The following is a 26,123-nucleotide window of genomic DNA, read 5'->3' on the forward strand; positions in this document are numbered from 1 at the left end:
CCTCACCCTTACATGAAAGGACATTTTCCTTGAGTTAAAGTGGATTGCAGCTTCTGTCCATTACCTCTTGTCTTATCACTGGACACTACAGAAAAAAGTGTTGTCCCAGCCTCTTGACATACACCTTTCAAATACTTGTGAGTATTAATGAGATCCTCCCTCAGCCTTCTCTTCTCCTGCTTGAATAGTCCAAGATCCCACAGCCTTTCCTTACTAGAAAGATGCTCCAGTCCTCTGATTATTTAGATAACCCTGCACTGGCCTCTGTAGAAGTTTTCTGTCCCTCTTGAGCTGGGGAGCCCAAAACTGGACACAGTGGAGAATCTCACTCCATCTACTGGCCACACTCTTCTTGATGCATCCCAGGATGCCATTGGCCTTCTTGGCCACACTAGTTCATGTTTAGTTTATTACCAACCAGGACTCCCAGATCTCCCTCCACAGAGCTGCTCTCCAGCAGGTCAACCCCCAGCCTCTCCTGGTGTGAGGGGTTGTTCCTCCCCCAATGCAGGACTCTGCACTTGTCCTTGTTGAATGTCATGAGGTTTCTCTCTGTCCAACTCTCAGCCTTTCCTGATCTCACAGTTTCTGGTGAATCAGCCAGTCCTCCCAGCTTGGTGTCATCAGGGAACATGCTGAAGGTCACTCTGTCCCCTTGTCCAGGTGTTGATGAAGATGTTGAATGAGAATGGCCCCAGAACTGACCCCTATGGAACCCTACTGGCCACAGGCCTCCAGGAACTGCATATGCATGCACCTTAAGATAAGACCTTTCTGAATACTGAAAACAGTGAACACAATTTAAAAGCTCTTTACTGTATTTACAGTGTCATTGCTATATCCACATTTTGTCAGTATTCATAGGATTCTTATGTAGAATAGAAAGTTCTGAATTGAGTGTAAGTTCCACAAGTAGCAAAAAAAGGGATATTTTCTGTCAGTTATGTATAGCTTCTAGCACAAGAAAGATAAATTGCAGCTCCTCTGAGAAAGTGACATAAAACCATAGGGATTTCTACATTACAGAGGGATTATTGTGAGAAAGACAGGAATCCCTCACCCAAGCTGTGACTGCTCCTGACAAAACTGCAGGTTCTTAACTAGTACATAAAATGTCAGGGGGACAGCAAGAAACAGAAGAAGGAGGTCATACTTCATACAAACCACTGGTAAGGATGATAGGCTGTGGCAGGTAGAATGGTCTACAAAGGAAGCCACCAGTCTTATAAATAAGATCAACTAGTTGTGACAGGCACATTGTCTACCCATCTGTTCTTGCCCTCTGCTCCTCCCTTCAGCTTGTCCCCATTCTCCCACTCCCCATTTTCTGTAACAATTACCTTGAGAGACATGTATTTTCTTCTCCAGGATTACCCAAGATGGAGGTGAATATACTGGTTTTGTAACTTGGTGACTTGGCTGCACAGCTCAGTGAGTGCTCTGCTTCAGGAGCTTGCTATCTGGCAATGTCTTCTCAGATGATTTAATTGAGCAATCACACTATGTCATACAGACATTTTTTTGCAAAAGCCTTCAGCAAAGAATGGCTTTTTGACTGCTATTCTTTGGCATACACGTTATACTACTTATGTCTTCATTCACTGACTTCTCAAACGTGACAGAAGATGCAGCTGCTGGTGTAGAAATTATAAGTTTCAGGGACTGGGGGAGGAAGCTACAGGTGAGAAGGAAGAAGAAATCAGTCAGACAAGTACAATGGTGGTTCACTGCATTAAGATACATAAACTTACATTAAAACCTCTGTTAAAACTTTTATGTAATAGTCAGGTCTTCACAGACTAACAGCAGTCAGCTCATTAATTTCATGACTGTGATTTGACCTATAATATTAAATTAATGTGTTTTACTGTTTATCAATGAAACATTACCTTGAGGAATGTCATTATTTTACCCAGAAACACTCCATCTCTGTCTGCATTCATACAGTGATGAGTATACTGGTAAAGAGATATGTTCACATCTGTGTCCAGTCAGGTTACAGCACAGTTCTCTCTGCTATATAGCTGAGGCTGGTAAAGCATTTAAAAACACAGCTCTGATGAGACTGCCTGGTAACCTATGACATAAGTACAGGTGTAAACACCATACTTCACTGCTTGAAATAATGCTTTTCTTAGCAGTGTCACTGTATTGAGTTATTTGTCATTTCCTTTGATAATTTTTCATTAATATGCTCAGCAAAAGGATGTGCTAATGAAATTGGATAAAAATGTAAAGCTGGGAGGAATTACAAATCTAGAAGTGCCTGGTATGTTATCTAAGAAGAGATGGATGATCTAGCAGATTGAAATAAAAGAAGTGAATTAATGTTAGTAATACCAAGTAAAAGGTCATGCTTCTAGGAACTAGCTTTAATTCTACTGCTGAGCAGGGATTTATCAGACAATAACTTGGAGAAGAAAGATATGAGGGTAATATGTCCAGTGGTCCAGTTGGCCACTGGATGACTGTAAAGCAACAGAAAGATATAGCTCTATAAAAGAGAAATACAGTCTTTGGACATGTAAGCTGAATTATTAAAATAGAAGTGTATTTAATAATATTTAAGGTGTGAGACCTTGGTTGGAGCAGTCACATTGTTCAATTATATTCACAGTACTTACATACTTGAGAGAGAGAAAGAGGTGCCTCTGAAAAATGGTTTAGAGCAGGATTTATGAGAGCTTCAGGAAACCACTCCATCATCTAGTGTTTTAAGTTAAGCTAGGTTTTGGGTATACCCTCTAAAAGACATGGTTTTAGTCATTTACCTCCAACAAAGATATAATTAAATTGTAGTAAGTCGAGTGTAACTGGTGGGTTTGTTAGTAGAAAGACCTTTTTGTGAGTGGACACTGACAGAGTGACATATTAAGCCTAACAGATGGCTAGCAGAGAATGGATGGGATGACTTTACATAAGGTTTGTTTTGGAAAGAAAAAATATCTGCTAACACTAAAGAATCTTGATGAAGAGGAATAACAAAAGAAATGGGTGATGGGTTGTTTGTAAATAAATGGAATTTAAATCAGGGAAGCTCTGTTTGAGAGGAATTCTTGAATAGCCTTGAAAAATCCTATTAGTGACAGGAGATACACATTCCTAATGGAGCTCTATCTGCTTTTGAATCAGGTTAAATTAAATAACCGTTTGTGATTGCAGGTGCCTTGTTGTGATGTGACAGGAGTTCACTTCCCCTCCTAAATTCCTTTGAAATCAGTTTTTGATGAATCCACAGATGTCTTGCATCAAACAGCAGCTCTGCACACAAATTATCTTTTTTGCTATTAGAAACTGAGCTCCATCCAAAGAATTCTGTGTTCTCCTTCCTCTCCTCTCAAAGCAAGTCACAGTCAGTCACTGCCTCTCCTGCTTGTAAAAGCTGGGGAGAATGGGTAATACCCTTTCAAACTGATTATTAACAAAGAAAAATCTATTCTGGTGTAGACAGAATGGTAGCTAGGTGTCAGTCTTAAATTTGTGAGGAGAGTGTTTTTCAATCTAGTAAAGTTGTGACGATATTGTGACATGAAGTTCTAACAAATGTTTTGTTTTGTAATAACAGCTTATGAACTTCATGTGTGTTATTTGACCTATAATTCTGAAGTATATTTGTGTTTAAAGTGAGATAAAGTTACTTTTATATAGATGACAATCACATCTGCATTGTCTGAACTAAATTTTGAGCAAATTTGTGATAGGAGTTGATTTAGTTATGATTTGTCTAAAGCCAGAGAGACACAAAGTTCAATTTACTTTCTTGATTGATAGGGAGAAATAGTTGCTGCAGTTGCTGGGCTGTTCAGGAGACAGTTTGTGCTGAGTACAGCCTCATAGGCTGTGAGTCAGACCTGGGACTCTGGTCCTGGGGCAAGGACCCAGTTTCTTCCTGTGGAGACCCTGCAGCTCCCTTGCTGCCTGTACCTGCACCTTTACTACTAAGGACAAGCTGCCAAACCTTTCTTTGTTACACTTTGCATGGAATGTGCTCTTGAAACCATGCTGCTTCTAGCACTGGGAAACTAGGCTGGCTTGCTTTCAAAGTGTATCTTGCTAATGGTCTTAATATGTTAGAATGACTTATAGTTGCATTACTCACCATTCCTGTTCAAAAACAAATGAAAAATTAGTAAATTAGTTCTGTTTTGGTATGTTTCCTCATTTTTTTAACTGTTATTCCTGATTACTGCACTCTTATACCTGGCTTTACCTTCTGATGTGCCTGAGGACTGAATAGTGTCCTCACAGTGCAAAAGACAGTTCTCATTTCTGTTCCTTCAAGCCGTAGCAACCAATTGATGTCAGTTACCTCTAAAGCAAATTAATCCCACTCCTCTTTTGTTGAATCAATACTAATGCATTTTTCCTGTAATTTTCAGGTTTTGACGACACTGGCTGCCAGCAAAGCTGAGGTAGGAAATCCTGTCTTATCCTGGTAGAATGTTAAATAGCTGTCTGCGGTTTTGATAGTGAGGCAAGTTTTCTTACAGTGTTGGGGTGAAAATTTAAGGGATTTCACTACAGCTCTGGTGCTGCTTCTAGTGTTTAATAAGCTAATCTTGGAAATTCTTGTCTTGTTATAACAATGTTTAAGCTGATAAAGTCTTCCCAGGAAAGTTTTCTCATGTAGATCTTTCTGAAAGGTGTCCATGGCATTGAAACCACACAGTTCATGGCTTTGTCTAGCATGTGTTATGATTTCCTCTCAACAGAAGGTTACTGACTGACCTTTTCCTTATGCTCTTAGTGGGTTTTTTTACTTGGCTTCTCAGTAAAGAATGTGTTATGACTGCTCCATAGTCAGACATGCGTGAAGGTTGGTATATATTCCTTTCCAGTCCATATCTAGCTTATCTCCCTTATCTGGTACCACATGACACAAGCTGTTTGAACAGATAGGAACACAAGAGAATTTAGTTTTATGACAGAATGCTACCAGCTGAATTCTTGTTAAGCTCTGCAATGTTATTATCTATATTGTATGTTACCCATGTTTGGTGCTCTGTGTTATTGTAGTTTGATTATTTTAGATTCACATTTATTTTATCAGCTTTTTCTACTCATGTGTGAGTACTTTACATGGTCTTAATGGGTCTAACGCTATTTTTAGAGGTGAAAATATGATGATTGTTGGGGTATATTTGGAGTAACTGATTGCTAAAGGAGGAATGGCAGTCCTTTGTGACCACTAACGTGTGTTAGACTGCATTTGTCTCTTTTGAATATTGCTGTTGAGTAAGTCACTGCACTCCTAATAACTGGCAGATATTTTTATTCTGTGCACGGTTACTGACTCATTTAAATGTAATGTCAATTGGAAGCTCGGAGCATTTCTATATGAAGCAGGTCTCAGGCTCACAGTAGGGAATTTGTGATGTACTCCTAAGCTAATGTTTAACTATGACAAAATGTCTAGGTGACTCTAGCTGCTGTAGTCAGATAAATTTTTAATATCAACCTTTGCTAAATTAAATTGCATTATTAAAGAGAATAGATAAACTGTGCTAGTTACTTTAAAGAACAAGGACACAAGATCACTTGCATACTGTAAAAGAATGACATAATTCATTTTAATTTAGATTAAGACTGTAATTTTAGTGTTCAATTGTGCTGGTCTGATTCAATTGCATCCTCAGCTTGTCTCATAGAGTTTCAGGAGCAGGTTTTGTATCTGTTTTTTCCTTGTTGCACTATTTTAAATGCCTGTTGCTCTTACATTAATAGGGCCCACATATAGTCACTTTCGGTTTCTTCTGATTATTTGAGACTTGGATTTGTCACTATACAGGTGCTACTATCAATTTTACTCCCTTATAAAATCTATTTATCGTTTACTTGTATGATGTTTCCATATACTTTTTCCTTCTGTATGGTAAGTTTCTAGAAAGATTACAAGTTTGAGTTGGTCAGTTGAGTTGCTTTGTTTGTTAATACTTCCATCACTTGAAAACCTTAAGAGAGTTAACACATTTAGTTGTTCTTTAGAAAAGTTTAGCATCTGACCTTTGTGCTTCAGTCTGTGAACTTAGTGGGCACAAATCTATGTATAAGAGGTTATCATTAGATGCTATTTCTCCTATACATGTAAGTACTCAGAAGAAATGCTCAGTTTCTCCAACACAGGGAGAATCCTAATTCAAGGTAAAGGATAATTGTTTTCCTGAATCAGGGTAGTAGTGTTGTTTGTCAGTAGTTCTGCTGCATTCAGTGGAATATCTCTCAAGAAAGTAGTTTCAGAACTAGTTGCTAAGGGGTTGAATTAGAGACAATTTTCAGCTTGAGAGAAATGACTCCTTTGACATGATGGAAAACTTCCCAAGATTCCTCCCTGGGACTGACATAGCACACTGTATATTGAGCATAAGATAGTATTGGTGTATTTTGATGCTAACATGCTTTAAGAAGCTGTGTGGATGGTATCCAAGACATTTCCTCAGGTTTGAGAATACTGTCCTCTTGTTTTGCCTGAATTTTTAATTTGGTTGTTCTTGAACTGTTGATCCAAGTAGTCTTGAAATTTGGTTATTCCTCTCTTTCTTCTTAGTTGACATAGCTGTGTTCCCTTACTGAATTTTGTACAAAGTCTGAATGGCTTAGCAAGCTTGTATTACTATTGAATGATTTAGGAAGATATAAATAAGTTTGAGTTGTGTTTTGGTTTTTTTTCCCAAATGCCAGTTTCCACACACCAACTGTAGAGAAATGACTACATCTGAAGAAAGCTGTCAAGTAATCCAAAGACCTTTCTCCCATTTTTTTAACACAAAAGGGCAACAAATCGTGAGAGTCAAAGCTGTGTACAGCAAAGCCTTCCATGAATAATTGCCAAACCTGTCTCCACTGTGTCTTTTAGTGTCATAGTCTTGTAAATATGCAAGTTAGAAGTGTCTTAGAAAAGAATAACTTGTATTCTTTATCACAAATTACTTTGATGTCTTGTACATGAAAACACACACACAGAACAGGTTGATGTCATTACAAAATGGGCTGAGAACAGTTTCAGTTACAGCTTTACATTGTATAAATTTCATAACATACACGATACTTCATAATAAAGGTTTCATATAATCCCCTGGAACAACATATGTATAAGTCACTCTAGTCCTTTTGTTGTTCTTTTGACTAGATATTTGTCCTCTTTCGAAGACAAAAGACTTTTTCCAGAGTGTCCTTCTTTCTAATTAGCTGTTACTATAAATAATCTTTATGTTAGGGAAAGCATCATTCCATTTGTTCTTTCTAAAACAAAAGTTGTTACCAAAACAGAGAGCAGAAAGCTGCTTATAATTTATGTTTTCTTTCCCAACGTTTGAATAAATGATACAGTGAAGTTCAAGGCCTCCTTCTTGTGAGAAGTTAGAGGTCATGCCTAATTGAAATACAAGTTTAGTATAACTGTGTGTAAGCTCTCTGCTTGCTTTTATGTGAGGAATGTCAAGGCAGCTTTTTTTCACTCATAAAGAAAAGGCTGCCAATACATCTCAACAAAAGTGGACATCAAAATCAGCTGAAAGCCAAGGAGGTTACTAAATCAGAGTTTAAGGAAAATCTCAGAATAGTAAGCAGAATGTGACTGTAATGATAAAAAAAACTGTGACTGACTTATACTGTGATCTATAAGGTCCTTGGTTATCAGGAAATGTCTTTGTTAAGCTCCCTGCTTTCCTTACGTGGAAGCAATAGGTCAGGCCTGGTGAGTAGCATGTTTCTGTAAAGGCCAATAAATGTATTACACCTCAATCATCCCTTTTGCTGCTCTGTGTGTGGGGTAGAGAGTGGAGAAAAATCCTCTGACAGGGCAGAGAATTGTTTCATTTATTTTTTGTTTGTAAAATGTTTATGAAAATATTGGGAGTGCTTGTGGTGCTGTGGAAAGATATTTGCATGAATGATGGGAGAGATGCATATGCAAGGTGTCTTAAGCAGATACGGTCTGAAAGACATTCAGAGCATTTGTGCTTGCTGATACTATTGTTTGTTTGCCTCCACTAATGCCTAGAGGCCCCAGCTGGTATCCTTGCCTTTCAGGTTGTGTACAGGCATGTGTTACACAGCTATTGCAAGGTCTTGTGCACCTAATGTAGAAAATACACAGAATGGCTAGAGTGAAATGATGAAAGTCACGTAGCAGGTCAGTAGCAGAACCGAGGGATTTCATTGCCAGCAGAACTTTACTGTCTGTTTTTCCTAGTTTTAATGCCAAAGTGAACGAATTCATTTCTTAAAAGGAGTCAGTAGAAGAGTGTGTGTGAACAGAACTTCTCTAAGAAAATATCTATCAACATTGTTCTACTTTTATTGTTTCAATAGTTAGCAATATGCCCTGTTCCTAGTAGACTTAACAATTCTTTTTTCCTGCTATACAATTTTTGAACCCTATTGTCTGTTTAAATTATTTCTACGGGAAAACAATGATATCAATGGAAACATTCTTTTGGGAATATGAATAACTGTTTAGATGCTCTTAGGATAAATTGCAGGTGTTGTATTAAAAATCTCTGGAAAACAAAAACATGTCATTCAGTCTTCCCAGCCTCTGTGCCCTACTTTATTCTCCAAAGCACGTTTAACATGCAAGGACCCAGTCTGCCATCACTCCAGGGTAAGTACGTGCACAGGACAGAAGACATTTCCATTTCTATTTTCAGATTGTTTTTTTCAGAGTGGATGAATGTGTTATACCCTCTCCCTTCTCTGATGCATCAATATTTTGCATCAGTCCAGGCATTTGATTGAACCTATGCATTGTTAATCCTATTCAGTTGTATATTCCCTCTTGCATACAGGAAGAATGAGGCATTGAGTGATCAGTGATGATGACTGATAAAGAATTTACTATTAGTACTTTTATAGCATTTATATCGTTATTTAGAGCAAGAAAACTGTTGCATTTTCAAGAATAGCCATTTCTGTGCAAGTGTAGCCTAATGCTTTCCATGTAGTCATAATTATGTTTATTTTAAGGGTCTTACCATCTGTATAGTTTGTAGCAGGACTTCAGAAGTTATCCAGAGGATAATTATTACAGTAAGATGGTCCTTTTCGCTTGATCTTTTGAAATACCTTCAAATTGGCCTGAGTCATAAGCTGTGCCAAATTGTGTATCATCTGTGTTATACACTCCCCTCCAGTTTTTATTATCAAAGGCAGAATCCTGACTACCTCGTATAATTTTGAGGTTTAACCATATTAGTTACATACCTATGCATAAAAACTGCACAAAAAGGATAGGAGGGAATCATAGAAAATTTTGATCCTTTTTTTACTTGAAGGATGAATTGATAGGAACAGACTCCTTCAATACAAAGTAATGTTAAGCTGTGCAGTGTGAGAGGCAGTCTTGCTGTAGCTGCTAGTGTAAAACCTAATTTGCTGCATAAAATATGAGAGCTATAGTGAAATATGAGCCTGGAGAGCAACTCTTGATCTTGAGTAGTCAAAAGGTTGGCATGTATAATGCTATGAAAATAAATGATGTCAAAACTGTATAATATAATTTATGGTTTGGGGACTACTCATAGAAGCAGAAGCTTCGACCATTTAAAAGCAAATAGTTCAATAAAAGATCATAAATGGAAATTAGAAACTTTCATAAAAGCTCAAATATATTGGGTCATGCAATACATCAGTCTGGACATAACCAGTTGACTAATTTACTGATTATAGTTTATTGAAGAGAGCGTTTATAAAAGATGTGATTGGAACTTCTTTAAATAAGTTCTAGGCATTAATTGTCATCTAATTTGGCAAAGACCTGGTCACATGAATCTTTCCTCAGTTCCACTGACAAAAGCTTGGGTCTTGTAAGCTTTTAGAAATGAGCTGTCTCTCAGTTGTCCCAGTACTATCTGAAGGTGTAGCTGAGTGCTATGTGGTGCTTCTAGGCGTGATGGCAAAGCATGATCATAATATTTGTTGACTAAAATCTCTCTCATGGCAATACCATGAATATTCTTACTTGTGGCTCTGATATCTGAGACTTCAGTGCCTACACAGTTTTCAGACTAGGATTTTTTTCTCTTTTTAATGGAAGTATGAGAAATGGACTATAAGCTAAATCAGTTACCTAAGTTTGCTTCATTTAAAGATGCACATTCTTCCCTAAGAAAGTCTCTGTTTCTGGAAATAGTCTTTTAATTGTTTGTCTAGATTTTGTTTTGAGAGCCTTTGTCTTTCCTTAGAGGTTTGCTTTGCTAAGTTTTCCTGGGCTTCTTTTTTTTTGCCCTGTTGTCGCTCAAAAGGTTCTCAGTCCCTTTGGTCAGGACTCGATGTTTATGGAACATGATGTGACATAAGTCTGGCTTTTTCTGTTCAGACTAAAGTTTCATTGTGCTTTGCAAAGTGTGCTATTAAAGGGGAAGTGTTTTTATCAAGGTCTACACAACTTCTGACAAGGCTGTTTGGGTTTACATAGACCACCAAGTCTAAAATGGAAATTTTCATCCCAGTATCTAGAGATTGCCCTCTGCTCAACCCAAGACAAACCACCCCTCAACAACCAACCAACCAACAACAAAACCCCAGCAAATACGTAACCAACCAACCCCCCCAAACCCAGAATCTGTTTGGACAAGATGCCTGCAGAGACTTCTGAAGATAATTAGATTTAATAAAATAATGGCAACTGTGAACTGTCATGTATACCTTTTGTCTCTCTATATGTGTGTGTATATATACACACAAATACATTGTTATGAATATGTAGCTCTAGAATAGGTTTCAGCCTATAGAATCTGAACATGTTTGAAAATTTTGAAGATGCTGTATCAATCCCACTTTTCTCAGTCCTTTTGCTGTGGATTTCCAGTGTATCATACTGTCAGAACTCTAGATGTGCCATATTGGTCTTGACGATTAAATCAACTGAAGGAAGCTTAGGTTTCTAAGGCAAAACTTAATATTCTCAAAGCCCCAAAGTCTCCTAAATATAGGCTACAAAAGTTGATCAGGTACCTTTCTTTGATTATTACAGTGAATGGTGACACTTAGTTCAGATTCTCTTTGTATTAATGGGATGTAGCAATATATAAATTCACGTGTATGTGTTTTCAATCATGTGAATATGCAGAGGTAACTTTTTCTTCCTATCTTGGCAAGGCAAGAAGATAAATAGGTGAAAATGTGTATGTGTTTGAGTGATAAAGCTGGTATAATGATTCTTGGGGAAAAATTTCCTGTGGTACATACAGTCGTGACTTGATTGAACAGGACAGAATCATGCAGTTCAATTAATGTGCAAATATGTGTTCACTGAACTTTCATTCCATTTATCATATGGTCATGGAAATAGGGTCATTTTTTATCTCTGTATTATGTATATGACATCTTAGTTTGCTTCTTGCACGTTGCTATGGGAAAAATAGCAATGTGGCACACCACAGGCAAAAAGAATTGGAGATAAATTCTTCAGCTGTCACAAACATCTTTAAGTAGATCTTTGTTTGAAGATAAACCATTTCCTTCTGTGAGGATTAACATTAAGAAGGCTTTTGCATGCTCTGTCCATTAAAATTGCATGCCTCTCTTGGCCATGTGCTGTTAAAAATCATTGCACCAATTGTGATGTTTATGAAGGACGTGGTTAGCAAAGAAAGTTTAATCCCAGAAAAAAACTCAAAAGGAAGTTTTAGTTGAAAACTGATTAGTATTCACCCTGGGTTATTTAAAATCAGAAACCACTCATTTCAAAGTACCTTTTTTCTGATGCGTGCAAAGGTTTTCTTCCATCCTCAGACCTAGTGAAATTTGTTTGGGGACTGTTTGCTTTCTTTGGACTGATTATTCTAAATCAAGTTAACAGGGATGCAGCTGGTTATTCAGTTTATACACTGAAGACCTACAGTGGAAATTCTGTTATGGAAAATGTAGTGAATATATTTTAAACATTGTATTTTATTTCTAATTGGAAAAAAAGAGTTTCCTCTTGGAGTTGAACAAAAATAATTCATAACAGCAGGGAGAAAAGATGGAGTTTCATAGTTAAAATGTAAAATAATGTGTTCCTTTCCTAGGTACCTATAAGAATACAGAAATGTGGTTAAAATTTTCAGTGTTCTATTTCATTGAGAGTCTGAAGTAAAGACCTTTTGGCTGACATGAGCAGCTGTATAAATTAAAGACTAGCTGAATTCCACATGGAATTGTAATCTTTGCAGGCAAAGCTTATAACCTTTAAACAAACCACAGGGCAAATTCTCTGCCATGTAAATTGGCAGAGCTTCATAAACTTTCATGGATCTGTGCCTTCATGGACTTGTGCCAGTTCTTAAGAGTAGTGAATGTGATCTTAATTTAGGTAGAAGGTGGCAAAAGCTTAGGAGTGTAAAGAAGTGTCCAAATTGTTAATTATCAGTCCCCACACCTCACTGTTGAAAGAGAAAAAGTACCATTGGCTTGGGGACTGCAATGTCTGGTCAAAAATAAAGGTTTTTTCATCTGTTATTTAGTTCAAAAACTTAATGTTTTAATTAATATAATAGAAGGAATTGCTGCAATGTAGCCCTCTGATTTTGTTCTTTTCCTTAGTCAGCAAATTCTCTAGCTTAAAAGCACAAGAAAGAGCTTTCAGTGTGAAGCACCTGTTGAGACATTGCAGGGCTGACACCTGTTAAAGCATTACATGTGAGCAGTTTTCTCATTTACTGTCTGTGAGCTGAGCTTAACATAATAGATGCCTTCTAGGTATATGCATATATGCAAACACAAGTATTGTCAGTATACTCTTTCCCTTTGTACAGCTGAAAGATGCAGGTCTGCTAATATTTGAAGACTGTAATTGGTGGCAGCGAATTGATGATTGCAAAGACATAAGCCTGTCCCATCTGTCAAAGACTAGATCAGGTTTTACAAAGACATCAGACTGGTAGCACAGAGTAAGACATTATTTAAACTATATTATGTAAAAATGTAGAAAAGACTGTTTTTCATGCTAATTAAGCCTTGTGTTGCTACTTGAGATTGTGCACGAGATGAGAAAAATGAATATCCCTGCAAAAGTTTATGAAAGAAACACAATTAGTTTTGTGAAAACAAACAAAAACCTCCACTAAATTTCAAAACCAATGTAGTTTTCCATCAGTAGTAAAAGATTAATTGCAGAACTTAGAGAGTGTTGTGGTTTTACATTTAGGGGAAAAAACAGGTTTGTGAAAAATAGGTAATGGAGTAATTGAGCCAAATAGCATCTTGTTTTGGGACTTCATAGCGAAGAGGCTTTGGAAAGGTGTTGCTGACCATTCACATCATATATATTAAACAAAAAAACTTTACTTACTAGCAATACTTGGTACAAAGGTGAATGTCCAGAATTAGGAGATGTTTGGGGAAAGTGTGTGTGTGGTTTGATCTTTTTCTTTTGACTAATGTATTAAAATGAATTGCTTTCCTTTACGTGTTTGACTAGCCACTACTCATGCTTCTTATCCAGTAAATCATAGGGTTTGAGGTGATTTAAAACTGGAGTGACTCTTTGGAGGAATGTTTGAATTGTTGTAATAGAGGCAAGAAAAAGAAGTGTTCTCTGGCTCCTGCTTCTTGTTAGGAACGATACTGGGAGGATGAATAATAGTACCTGTATTGATATACCTGTGGTGATCTACATCAGGGAGAAAGGGAAACTTACCAGTCTTACAAAGGTGAAGAAAATAGATTAATAGACTTGGAAGAGAGAGATTATCAAGTCATAGAGAACAATGAGGAAGCTGAGCAAGAAATGGGTGTAATATACCCCTTGCTCTTCCTCAGTGACAACAGCTTTTAAGAAGGGTTGACAAGCCATAGCCAAAAAAATTTCCTCTTCTATCCCTTCAATTTTGAGTTTTCTCAGAAGGCATAACTAAAATAGTTCTCTTGTGAGTGAAGCATCTGTGTGCTTTGGGATAGAGAGGAAGATCTGCATTTTTCATCTTACTAAAAGGCAAATGACAGAGAGTAGCCCAGGGTATGTATTAGCTTGTCAAGGTATATTTGTTTCCCCAGTAGTTCTACATTTCTTTAACGTTGAAACAAGAGTCCAATTTCTGGTCTGATAAAGAGTTTCCTACTACCTATAGCCTGAGAGTGGTTTATTCACATTATGATGAATTATTTGCAGAATGACTAAAGTGTTTTCCTAACCAAAGGATAGAGGCTGTTTGATAGGGAGTTTATGGTTATGAGACTAGGCAAAAGTTTTCAGAATCATCTTTATAGGGTTTCCATAACAGAACAGATTAACTCACAGCAGTTGGCTTGAAAATTACTCTTCCTTGCTGTATTTCATTTTCTTCTTCCTTAGTGCCCTTTACCCACAAAGGACATGGTGAATGTTGTGTACAGGAATTGAAGAAATTCAAAGTAGGTTCCAAATCATCTGGAGAAGCTCAGCAAGTTCGATCTTTAATCTTGATTACTTTTTTTCTGTAGACTTTAAATTCTTAGACTTCAAATATAACAAGAGATTTTCTATCCTGCTCTGGATTCAGTGAATGTTTATACTGTAACTTCTCTGGGGAGGCAAAGTAGGTCCCAGCTGAACAGCTCTTCCCATAAAGCATGATTTTGGAAAAAAAAAAGAAAGAAATTGAAAACAGCATTGCATTTGAGCTTGGGCAGATTTATTCTGACAAATAACAGAAGGGCATCTACAGAGAAACATAGGCTATTACAAGCTGGTAAAACCATCTCAAGAGACGAGAAGAATGTTCTAGGAAGAAATATCAGTGATGTTTAATGAATTATGATGCATCCCTATAAAACCCATGGTACAAAACAGCTTTCTAAATCAATGCCAACGATATATTCAGTTTATAAAGTTGATGTTCTGAGATCTGTATTATGTTCATTAGTTTAGTTTGCATTGACTTAAGCCAAGAACCCAACTTAATAGTTTGTAAATTAGGTTTCAATCCTACTTTTGAGAAGAGAGTCTCAGTAGCAGATTAAGGCCCAGGCTTAATATAAAGCCAAAACAAAGAGGCAAACTAATTTAATCCTATCTGTTAAACTTTTAGCAAACATTTTATTCATTATTATGTGGATAATATATTAAATTATGATCCTCAACTACTCAGTGCAGTATTTTAGGAGAGATGTTACAGGAAACAGAAGTTAGAATGGCAGTAACAAACGTTTTTGAATGTGGCTATAACTGTCAGAGAGCTAGGTTCACGGCTCTTTACTAAGTAATTTAAATGCCAAATTAAAGGAGATGTATAGAGCAGTCAAATGTGTCTCTTCTCATAATTATAAAAGCATTATGGTAGAGACAATGTTAAAGTTTAGCAACCATATGAGCCACTAATTGAGCCTCTTCTCCCACAGGTGATTTGGCACTTAATTTCTTATCACAGCTACTGTCACTGATATACTCTGCTATAAGTAGGTGGCTTCATGGCATTTTTTTTGTTTGGTTGGGGTATTTTTCTGACCTTTAGTAGAAAACACTAAGCTGTCAAAACAAGAACTGTTTGTAGAAAAGATTGGTAAAATGCTGGAATTTTCCATTTAAAAACAAAGAAAAATGTCGAATTGTCAGAAAAAGAATAGTGATCCAGTCCAAAATTTTTGTTAATTCTGGGATGCTTTCTACTTTGTTTGACTAGAGGCTGGAGAATGAAAGATCTTTAGTCACAAAAGTTAGAAAGAAGAATTCTGCTCTTAACAGTAAAGAACATGTAGTCAGTGAGTTGATACCTGTTATTCTGCTACCAAAATGTCATCCATCCAGTATGTTACCACAGGTCACTCTGTTAGACCTTTCTGCCTCTGGGTGAGATGGTCCAATTTTCCTTTAGTATTTACAAATTATCACCTTTTTTTTTTTTTCTCAATTCTGGCAATTAAGAAGATTCAAGAGAATAGATTTGGATTTAAGGGATGAATTAATTTTTAAAGTAGCTTCTGTTGTTCTCATGCAGACACACATTTGAACTCTTTTGAAGGCTTCTCAAGACAGAAATTACCATGTCATGGATAATGCTAGAAAATTGGAATATTACACAATATTTTAAGCAATTAATTAACCACTCTGCAGCCTCAAACATAGAAGCAAGGCTTTGAACAGTCAGCTGAGTTTTACTTCTTGGTTTTTCTGCTTTTATTTATTGAGCACAGGGTCTTCAGTTGTGTTGCTGCTCCTGCAGATCACAGTTCGTCTTTTGGGTTTGGTTTGGTTTTTATAAAGACCCCAAATTCAGTTACATAAGTGTCGACATGCAGTAGCAACATTTCAGAAACAGGCTTCACAATATCTCATCTGTATGTACTCAGTGCTCTAATGCTATTCTCTTAACTGACATGTACACTGTGTGCCAGAGTTGCATCTGAGTTGCGTGCTCTTCAGTAGGACTGAGGATGGAATATGGAAGTATTTGAAGTGTTTGGTTTATGTTATCAACTGAAAAACAAAGAATAATTAAAACTCCTTTTACAAAATGTTGAAAAGTAAAGACAGATGATTGCATTTTGATTAAAAGTAATTACAAGTAACCTTAATTAAGACCTGATCCCATAAGTTTAGATGAATGCTCTATTTAAAACAAAGTCATATGAAAAATTAATATTTCTGGAACATTTGGATAATGAAAGATAATGTTTTTCCCTTCATGTTCTCCTAGTGTTTAGAAGTAAAGAGCTCTGAAACAATAAATTAAATGTAAATACCCAGAAGAAGAGCACAGAAGCTGCAAAGAATCCCACTGTCATCATTCCCATAACTGATTTTAAACATTGGATTTTCATGGATAGGTAACCATTTACTTTCTACATGAGTTGCTGTGATAAGAATTTATTACAGGACCTCAGGGAAATGTTGTTACATCTATTAAAAAAAAGTTACCATTAATTTTGTGGAATTAGAACATCGATTTAATTTGGCCTCCTTTAATTGATGTTAGGTAGCTTGGGAACTGATGTCCTCACTTTGTAAATGCACTTAATCACTTCTTGCTACAAAACCTTGAATGTAATTTTTCCAATCAGAGCTGACAGTTGTAGGGTTAAAGCTCAAAGCTAATAAATTCCCATAGACTAGCTACTGTATTACCTGGTGTCCTCCTTCCAAAATATTTATATTGTAAAGCAAATCAGGGTAATTGCAATTACATAAGCTCACTAATTCTTTTCCTAAATAAATTTTATTTGCTCATGTTAGCACTGTAATTCAATTTGGTGATGTTTTTCTTCATGGGAAAAAAACTGTTTCTCTGCTTGTATAGTTGTCAGCTAGCGTTCTGTAGAGCATAGTTAAATATCTGATCAGAGTGCCTGGAATTAAGCAGCTCTTTGGTTGGCATTTCTGAAGGCAGAGAGGTTTTAGCAGCATGTGGACAAAGACACTATCAGGTTAAGAGTCATGCAGTTCACAAAATCAAATGTCAACACGCTCAGGTTAATGATGAGAGGGTTGTCAAACATTGGATCAGGCTGCCCAGGAAGATCCTGGAGTCATCATCCCTGGAGATGTTTTAAAGGTGCATGGATGAGGTCTGGAGAGCTGTGGGTTAGTGGTGAGCTTGGCAATGTGAGGTGAGTGGTTGGACTTGATGAGCTTTAAAGGTCTTTTCCAGTCGAAACGATTTGATGATTCCATGGCACTTTAAACAAATTATATGGAAATAATTACCTTAAAAAGGAATCTGCTTAGTCTCATTTGTGGTATTTCCTTCAACATTTCACACTTTGTTTGGAGAATAAAAATAGATTGGTGAGTGAGGTGTTTTAATGACTTATTCCTGATGAATAATCATTGCTTCAGTCATAGTTTTCCCTGGAGATGATGGCTCAAATAAGAATGAGATGGGGGAAGAAATAAGAACTCCAGAGGTTTTTTTACTGTAGAACACTACTTCCCATTGAAGTTATTTTCCATTTCATTATCAGTTTATTCTTGTTTATGGTTTTGTAGGAAACTAGCAGGAATTGTGACATAAAGAGCAAAAAAATACTTTTGTCTTGGCAAAACTCTTCAAGGAGTGAAAAAATCAACTTTATATTTTTCATCAGTGGAGGGATAGTAAAAGAAATAAATCCCTGTGGTGGCTTTTCAGGCTGTTAGTAGGTTACCCAATCTTTTTATTTCTATACTACTAGTGTAGAAAGCTCTGATTACCCCTAATGGAATCCATATACCAGCATGGAATGATGCCAGTCCCCACCTATTTCAGCACCACTGCTGAATCACAAGTGTAAGGCTTTTCTAGTTGACTGTCAGTGGGATTTTCTCATACTGTAGAAGAAAAAGGGGATCTTTCAAATAACTGTGACTTTCTATGTGGTCTTTTTCGTGTATTTTCTAGATTCAAGAAGCTGGGATACACTATTTTCAGTAGCTGGTCCATAACTCTGAAAGCTATTTCCTTGAGCTGTCAACGGGAAGGGATTACACCACACTCTCATCAAAATGTCAAACTCAATTCGTAGTTCTCACAGAAAATGAAAAAATCCAGAATGAGGCAACCAAAGACAGAAACAAGTCTCCTTTCAGTGGCTGATACCCCTTTTTCCCCCCCAGAGTGGGTCGACAATGGTAAATTTGTGAAAATGAAAAACACATGCAACAGTTCAAACTTATATGAATAATTAACTAAGTAGATCTTAAAGTTGAGGCCTTTCAAAAATGTAACAACAGAAATTGGCCACTCAGTTGTCTGTTCTATGGACTTCCTCTTCTTCATTTAGTCTTGAGAAATTGTATCTATGGGCTAAACTAGTTTGGGTTTTCAGTGCAATGGCATAGCAGAGGGAGACATTTAAATATACATTTTCTTTTAGAACTGTTTGTTTTCCTGGAGAAATGGTAATTTTTCATACAAATATTATCCAAAATGTATTCTACCTTAAAAAAAAAGTGAGTTATTTCACATTTATAAATGAGAATAAACAACCTTATTTCCTAAGTGATTGTAAGTCTTCTCAGGTAAATATATTACTAGGCACATTTTAATTTTGAATGTAAAATACTTAATAAATCAAAGCAATGTGAAAATTGGTTTACTATGTAATTAGGATGTGTTTGATCTTTACACCACTCAGATTTGATTAGAGTTTTTGAAAATATTGACCACTGTGAAATCTATCACTCTTCTTATTTTGCTTTTCACATATAGCTTTGAGTGTCAGCACTTGTCTGGGGCTGCAGATAAACTCTTCTGATGAACGAAGCAAGTGATGTTTTAAATGCATTGATATTTCCCTCTCAATGATAAGGTTTAGGGAATGATTTAATCCAAATTTTATTGAGCCAGATAGCGTGATGTTGCTAACTGCTGCACTGGGGGCAGATATTCAGCTTTCTATGGCATATGCCAGTACTGCAAGTCTTAGAAAGTGAGAGGCATACTAGGGGATAATTCTTCTATCATTAGGAAACACATTCAGTTATGCACTTGGTTAAAAGCAGCATGTATTTATGATCACTCATTCCATGGAAGTTCTAATGAGAGACATTTCCTTGCATACAGCACATCATCCTAAGCTAGAATGCTTCCTCCCTGTACATAGGACACAGTCACATTTCAAGCCAATAACTAACTAGGCTAACTAACTTCCAAACAAAATCCAAACAATGAAGTTAGTTTTAGTCTATATTGCACCAAATGTATTTAAAAGAGTGATCCTTCAGGAATAGATCAACTGATACAAACAGATCTGAGAATGACTCAGTTCCTGTATATGACACTGTAAGTACTAAACATCTACTCTTTAAGCCTTAGGGCATCCATAACAATGTATTTTGTGTATTAAATACTTTAGCCCTTTATTATTGGAAATTCTCTTACCAACTTCACTGAGACAATGAAGGAATATGGTTCATTTTAATACAGATGTGTTATTTCATTCAAGGACAGAGAATTTTCAGTTAAGATCACTGTAAAATTAATATCACTGTTCTATCCTTGCTGTAACTGCTTTTCACTGGGAATGTATCTTATTGTGTATTGCTTAGATCTCTCAAAAATCAGTTCTAAGTACACTCATATGTTGATCTGAATTAATACAGGACTGTACAGAGATACTACTGGGACATCATCACTACAAAATCTGTCCTGGTGCTTTTGTTTATTTGGATTTAGAAAGTAGTCATTTCTCTGGTCTAATATTTCTATTTTATTCTAAAGAGTTAGCTTTCGAGTCACTAGATTGCACTGACCATTTCATGGATGAAATTGAGGACAGCTTGGGATCTGTTGTTGACATTTGTATTTTCCTCATTTCTTTTAGAAATAAATTCATTAATGAATATCCAGTGTCCAGGAGCTCAATTTACCTTTTTTAGTTATGCAGTAAGGCCACGTCTCCTAGATCCACATCTAACTGTTTATTGCATTTTTTTTAATGAGCTACAACACCTTTGGGGAAACTTTAGGCACAAGCAAAGCAGATAGTTGCCAAGGATTGTAAACTGATGAGAGCAACAAAATCTGTTTTAGGCAAGGCAGAACTTCATGCATCTTCCAGCAGCAGCTGAGGCTCCCTGCCTCAATTTCTCTCATCCTTATCATACAGTGAGGAAAAAGCAGCTCTACAACCACAGCCTGATGAAGAAGCTTGGAACACAATGATGGACCATTGCACATGCAATCATATTTTCTACCTTTCCTAAGCTTTGTCTCTCTTTAGAGGGCAAGAGGTTGCAGAGATAATACATCCTTACTGTTCCGATGCAGGGCTAGCTGACAGATGCTGGTGACAGCCCGCCCTTCCCTTGTTGCTTGTCTTTTACAGTCTCAGTTGTGCAGATGCTTGCATTTCATGTGGGCAATTATGGAGAAAGATACAGGCAGTAGGATCATAGAATTTTCCAGAGACTGACAGCTTATTATAACTTTCCTAGGAAAAATGATGTTTGACGAAGGCAATCTGCTAAAACTCTGAAACGGAATTTGTCCATATTGCAAAGAAATTTTGAAATGCTTTTTGGTTGATTCTGCAAAGATTGGTGATTGTATTAACCTTTTTTATGCTATGTGTTGTAAGGTAGGAGTAGGCAAACATGGTTTTACCTAGTAGTGCCTAGTGTAGTCTCTAATCAGTGAAAGGGTTTGTAGATGTCTCCTGTTCTTTCCTAGAAAGTGTAAAAGTTCTTAATCTTACAATCTCATAATTAACATTGCAACTCATTTGGTAGGAGCAAAGGGGAAGCAGGAAGAGCAGAGCCATTGGAGTTTTCCCCCATACCTGTGAGTCATATCCTGGTATCAACTGAGTAACAAAGCTGTTAAGAATTCCCTCTATCCCACCCAGTCCCCAAAAGGAAGGGACCTGCTGCTTTCTGACACTGTACTGTTGGTCCCCAGTTGATTTGCGAGTCTGCCTTGAATGAGAGTGAACTCCAGTCGTGCTTCAGTCTCAGGAGAGGGGTGCAGTGTCGCTAATTACTGACACCCTTACCTGGCTATGAGTACATTACTGTGTTATTAGGCTCATCAGAACAAAATGTAGGACTTGAATCAGACCCAAACATAACTTCCAAAAGTAGCTACTTTTTAGCTCTGCAAAATCTAGAGCTTGAGAATTATATTCCCCTATGTTAGATCCTGGTTATACCTGTGGAATCCCTGAAGAGAGAATTTCCCTTAGCTCTTGGAAGCAGAGGAAAAGACAGCAGGACTCTCTGCTCTAATTAGACTAAGGAAGCAGCTTATAAAATTTGGAAAAGAGAGTAGAAATCATCCATCCTCCTAGAGGAAATGCTGCATAAATAATGTTGGAAGACGATCTGTATCTCCAAAAAGTTAAGTAAGCCAAACAGTTGTCAGTTGTTTTTGTTCTCATCTTTGCAAATTTCCCTGGTAACAATTGGGTGAGTCAGTGATTCAGAACATGGTTCTGTTTATTTGGCTGAAAAGTGATAAAAGTTGTAAATGTTTCACAGGAATCTGTGAATTTTCCTCTACTGTGACTCATAAGGATTTGGATTATTATTATCAAAACATTTGTAAAGTTATTGTCTTTCTTTTCATCAAGAAATGTTCACTTGAGAATCCATGCTAGGACTGTGTTCATTGCTTATCATTGTTTTTCTCCAGGGCTTAAAGTGTTAGTCAGTGTATTGGGACTAAGACAATGCTTGCTAGCATGAGGGATAACATATAAAATGAATGCCAGTATTCAGACCGTGTGCAGACAACATTAGGCAGCTATGGGGAGAAACAGGAATTGCTGTGGCATTCTCCTCCCAAAAATTTAAGTTAAAGTTAAACAAGTTTTGAAAAAATACGTATTTCATTCACCAGGCAATCTAATTTTTGATGATACAGGAAGAAATAAGCAAAATATTACCCCCAATGTTTCTTAGGGCAAACAAACAAAAACATACTTGTAGCCTTTCAGAGAAGTTCTAGAACTAAATTATACTCCATATAGATGGGTACCATACAGTAAACCAGCATAACAGGTCAAAACTAAAGAACATGGTATGCTTTTTTACATGATATTTAAAGTGTAACTCTCTTTTGAGGGTGTAGGGAAGTAGTTCGATTCACCCTGCTGAAGTTTAGGGCTAGAGAGCTTAGGTATGTCAGACCTCCATACCCAAACCACTAAGTGTTTGTTCAACCCCTGAAAGGAGCAGTTGTTTTTGTTATGGATACTCAGGTTATTGTGCACTGGCTGTGTCTATAAATTGCATGTAGAAAGGAAAAAGACTCTACAGACAGAAAAAGTCACTGGTTATTGCAATTGCTTTCCCAGTAGAATCAATTCAGGACCAGAGTGGATAGAACTATTACCTGTAATCAGCTGTTGACATTTCCCAGAGTGTTGTGTCCAAGGCACATTGGGTGGCTAACCTTCTCTAAGATCTGAGGTATTGCTGACATCTCCACGGCAGTCACATGTGCTGCTTGTTGTGGGGCTAAATGACTCATCAAGGACTTCAAAACAGTCTCTGTGATTCTGTTAAATGATGGCATATTTGCTATACAAGGAGCAGAAAGTGATTTGTGTTCTGGAGGCTGAAACCTCCTTCACAGCCCTTCTTTAAAGCCTAACACATGCTCCCTTGCCCCCAGAAACTCTTCAAATCAGAGATAACTAAGATAATCTGGATATTAAGCAGCACATCTGTTGTATAAATGCAACCTGGTAGAAAATAATTGATTTGCATGTTCCTGCTTTGTAATGTTATATAGAGATGGAACTGGTTGCCTCTTTCCCCTGTGTCACTCTGAACTCCACCTCAGACATTTAGTTTGGTATGTTTTGTGCTGCCTGTTAATATATCTCCAAATGGCATGACAGGAAATTGTCCAGCCTCAAGCAGGCAAGACTAATAAGTGTACAACTAAAGTATTTTGTTTTTTTTACTGTTCCAATCACATTGTCTCTTATTATAGAACAATTTATATGAGGAGAAAGAAAACTGCTCATGTTCGAGGATCAGGGTTTTTTTCAGTAAACCTTTCAGCAATCTATGTCTAGTTTTTATTAAATTTAAAACTCACAACAGATTTTTTTTTATTAAAGTATGTGAATTTTAAAGTTATTAACTGATACTAAATGTCCAGTGAAACCTTTTGTGAATAATTAAAATGGAGCCTGCTTGATAATTCAAAGTATTGCATTAACAATTTACTTATCTGACAAAGCTGTGTTAACGGTTGATTATTAGACATCTGATAGAGTCATAGACTTATAGAATGGTAGGGTTGGAAGGGAACTTTAGAAATCATCTAGTCCAACCCCCCTGCAGAAGCAGGTCCATCTTCTTTTCAGAAATGTCCCCATCATCTCATCTGATGAAAAAACCATTTAATATTTGTTTTCCACTTTGTCTACCTAGATGTGTCATGCACGCTTTCCTTTTACCTTCTTTACATTCTACCACGTATGTCTGTTTAATGTATAGACAGAGATTATTATAATAGCTTTCAAGTGTTGCTTAGAGCATTCTTGAATACTTCATATTTGCCAGAAAACTTTGGAACAGTGCATAGGAAGTGGGACTACTTGAGTTTAACGAGTCACAGGGAAAGGAATACAAAATCAGTTTAAACTGTAGGTTTAGAGTTCAGGTTTCATCCCAAATAGCTAAAATGCAGTTTCTCCTGTTTTGCCTGTATATTATTTTAAGTCCTACCATTGATTGAATTCTGTTGCTATAGAAATACTAGAAATGCTATTTTGGCATAGAACAACTAATTGTCCTGCTACTGTCATGGAAACAAACAGCTTTTCCTTTAATCTGTGATGATGCCTAATTGGACGAGTGAAGTCGGAAAGTGTCAGAGTAAAGCCTGCAGAGAAACCATGATTGGGCACCAAGTCTCTTGCATGTATACTGTTGCTAAAACACTCCAAGCCAGGTTTATTTTTGGGCTCATGCGAACAGAGATTTTATGAGAAAGGAAAGCTAAGTCTTGTGCAATACTATACACAGAATGGATTTAGCAGGCAATCCTGGCTTCTCACCCAATGAATGTAACACAAGAACAACTGTTATAAAAATCAAGTTAAAAACTTGGATTATCACCATGATTTTGCACCTCTCAGTGTCCAGCCCCACCACACCAAATGTAGCTGCTTTGTCTGGGAGCCTGCTCTCCGTGTACAGTAAAGAGGTCTTCACAGAGCATTCATTTAGCCAGTGATTGAATTCCTGAGCAACCTTTGCTTTGTTGTTGAGTGTGAGCTCCTATTGCAGGTGTTTAGGTTAGATGATGTGAGCAATGGGACTTTGATGTCAGTTGTGACATGTACCATTTTGTGTGGCACATATTTTTGTCATGAATGGTTTCATATGTCTTTTGCATTATTTTTTATTAGCTAAACTGTTAGAAGTTATATTATCTAGCCCCCAAAGAGACAGATGGGGTTAGCTGTGCAAAACAAACCTTTTAGTCATAGTAATTAATAATGGATAAAGTTAATCTTACTTCCATTTGGATTTGATTTGTGTTTAAATCAAATATGACTAAGATTTGGTTTTTAATGTATGTGAACTGCTGTCTTTTAATGGTGATTACAGCCACTGGGTAAGAAAGTGTCCTTATTCAATAAATATTCCTGATTGTGTCTGCATTTGGCCTGAACAATTTGATCTAGACAATATGAGTAAATAGTACTAATTCATATTCCACCTTCTGCTCTGCTTATTGCTTAGGGCCAGAACTCCAGCAGTGGTTCTTCCCCTCCTGCTTTCTAAACGACATGAAAACAAGCATGCAGACACAACTTCCTGATTTAGGATTCCTTTGGTGCAGAGTCACTGAGTGTTACTTTGAAACCTTGCCTTTTTTTTTTCCCTCACCCGCGGGCAAAACTATGATATTACTGTTTACTGGGTAGTCACATGTGCATGCCCCTTTATTTTAGTGTAAAGACCGCCTCAAAGCTTCTCTCACTGTTTTTAACCTATAAACAACAGAGAAGCATCCTGTGAGCAGGAAAGTACAGCCTGCCATCACCACTACCTTCAGTAGAAATGTGAAGGCTACACACTAAGCTTCCATTGCCACTCTATGTAGAAGAGTTGCACAGGTGACACTGCTTGCTAGTGGGAAGTAAGCAGTATGTTTTATTGTGTAACTTAAGAGAAATTAATTACATATTTATTCTCCCTCACAGAAATCTTCCCTTCTGAATTCATTGCACTAATTGAACTTTCCAAAGCATCCACAAACCTGCAGTCCTTATGAGAGCCAAGATATGCCCGTCCCAATCTCTGGCACATGCTATATTCAGTTCAATTGCAGGATTGTTCATAGCTCTCAAATCTAGCTGATAAATGCTATATAGATCTACTCTCTCAGCTTCTGATTGTTTAACTATTCCATGAGTCACTTTGATAGAAAGCATCAACATCAAAAAGAACGTATGGAATAACTCGTTCTCGTCCCATCTAATCTCAGATCTGTCTTTGATGTGCAGATTCCATCAGATGCTTACACAAGGTCGTTCCTCTGTGCCTCATCTCAACTGCTCAGCTCAGTTAAGAATCTACACAGAAGTATATTCTGGTTTTAATACCTTTATGTAACAAAGGATTAGTCCATTCTGAGAAATGTATGACCTATTCTGTTTCAATACTAATGAAATATCTTTACGAAGTTCACATCATCTCTAATTGTTTCAAGATCACCTAGAAAATTACTTTCTTTATATTCTACTTTGAAATTTAAAGTAGACACTTTGCAAAAATATGA

The 26,123-nt window shown here is 36.9% G+C and overlaps 1 protein-coding gene across 1 annotated transcript in view; it reads left to right on the plus strand.

Moving 5' to 3' along the window:
- RBFOX1 (RNA binding fox-1 homolog 1) overlaps nt 1–26,123 on the plus strand; it is a 1,234,970-nt gene that overhangs the window by 290,798 nt on the left and 918,049 nt on the right. Inside the window, exon 3 of the mRNA XM_061991822.1 lies at nt 4,380–4,412. Coding sequence (XP_061847806.1) covers nt 4,380–4,412 — 33 coding nt within the window. The remainder of the gene's footprint in view (nt 1–4,379; nt 4,413–26,123) is intronic.

This window comes from Colius striatus, chromosome 3, assembly GCF_028858725.1.
Source record: "Colius striatus isolate bColStr4 chromosome 3, bColStr4.1.hap1, whole genome shotgun sequence".
Lineage (NCBI taxonomy): Eukaryota > Metazoa > Chordata > Aves > Coliiformes > Coliidae > Colius > Colius striatus.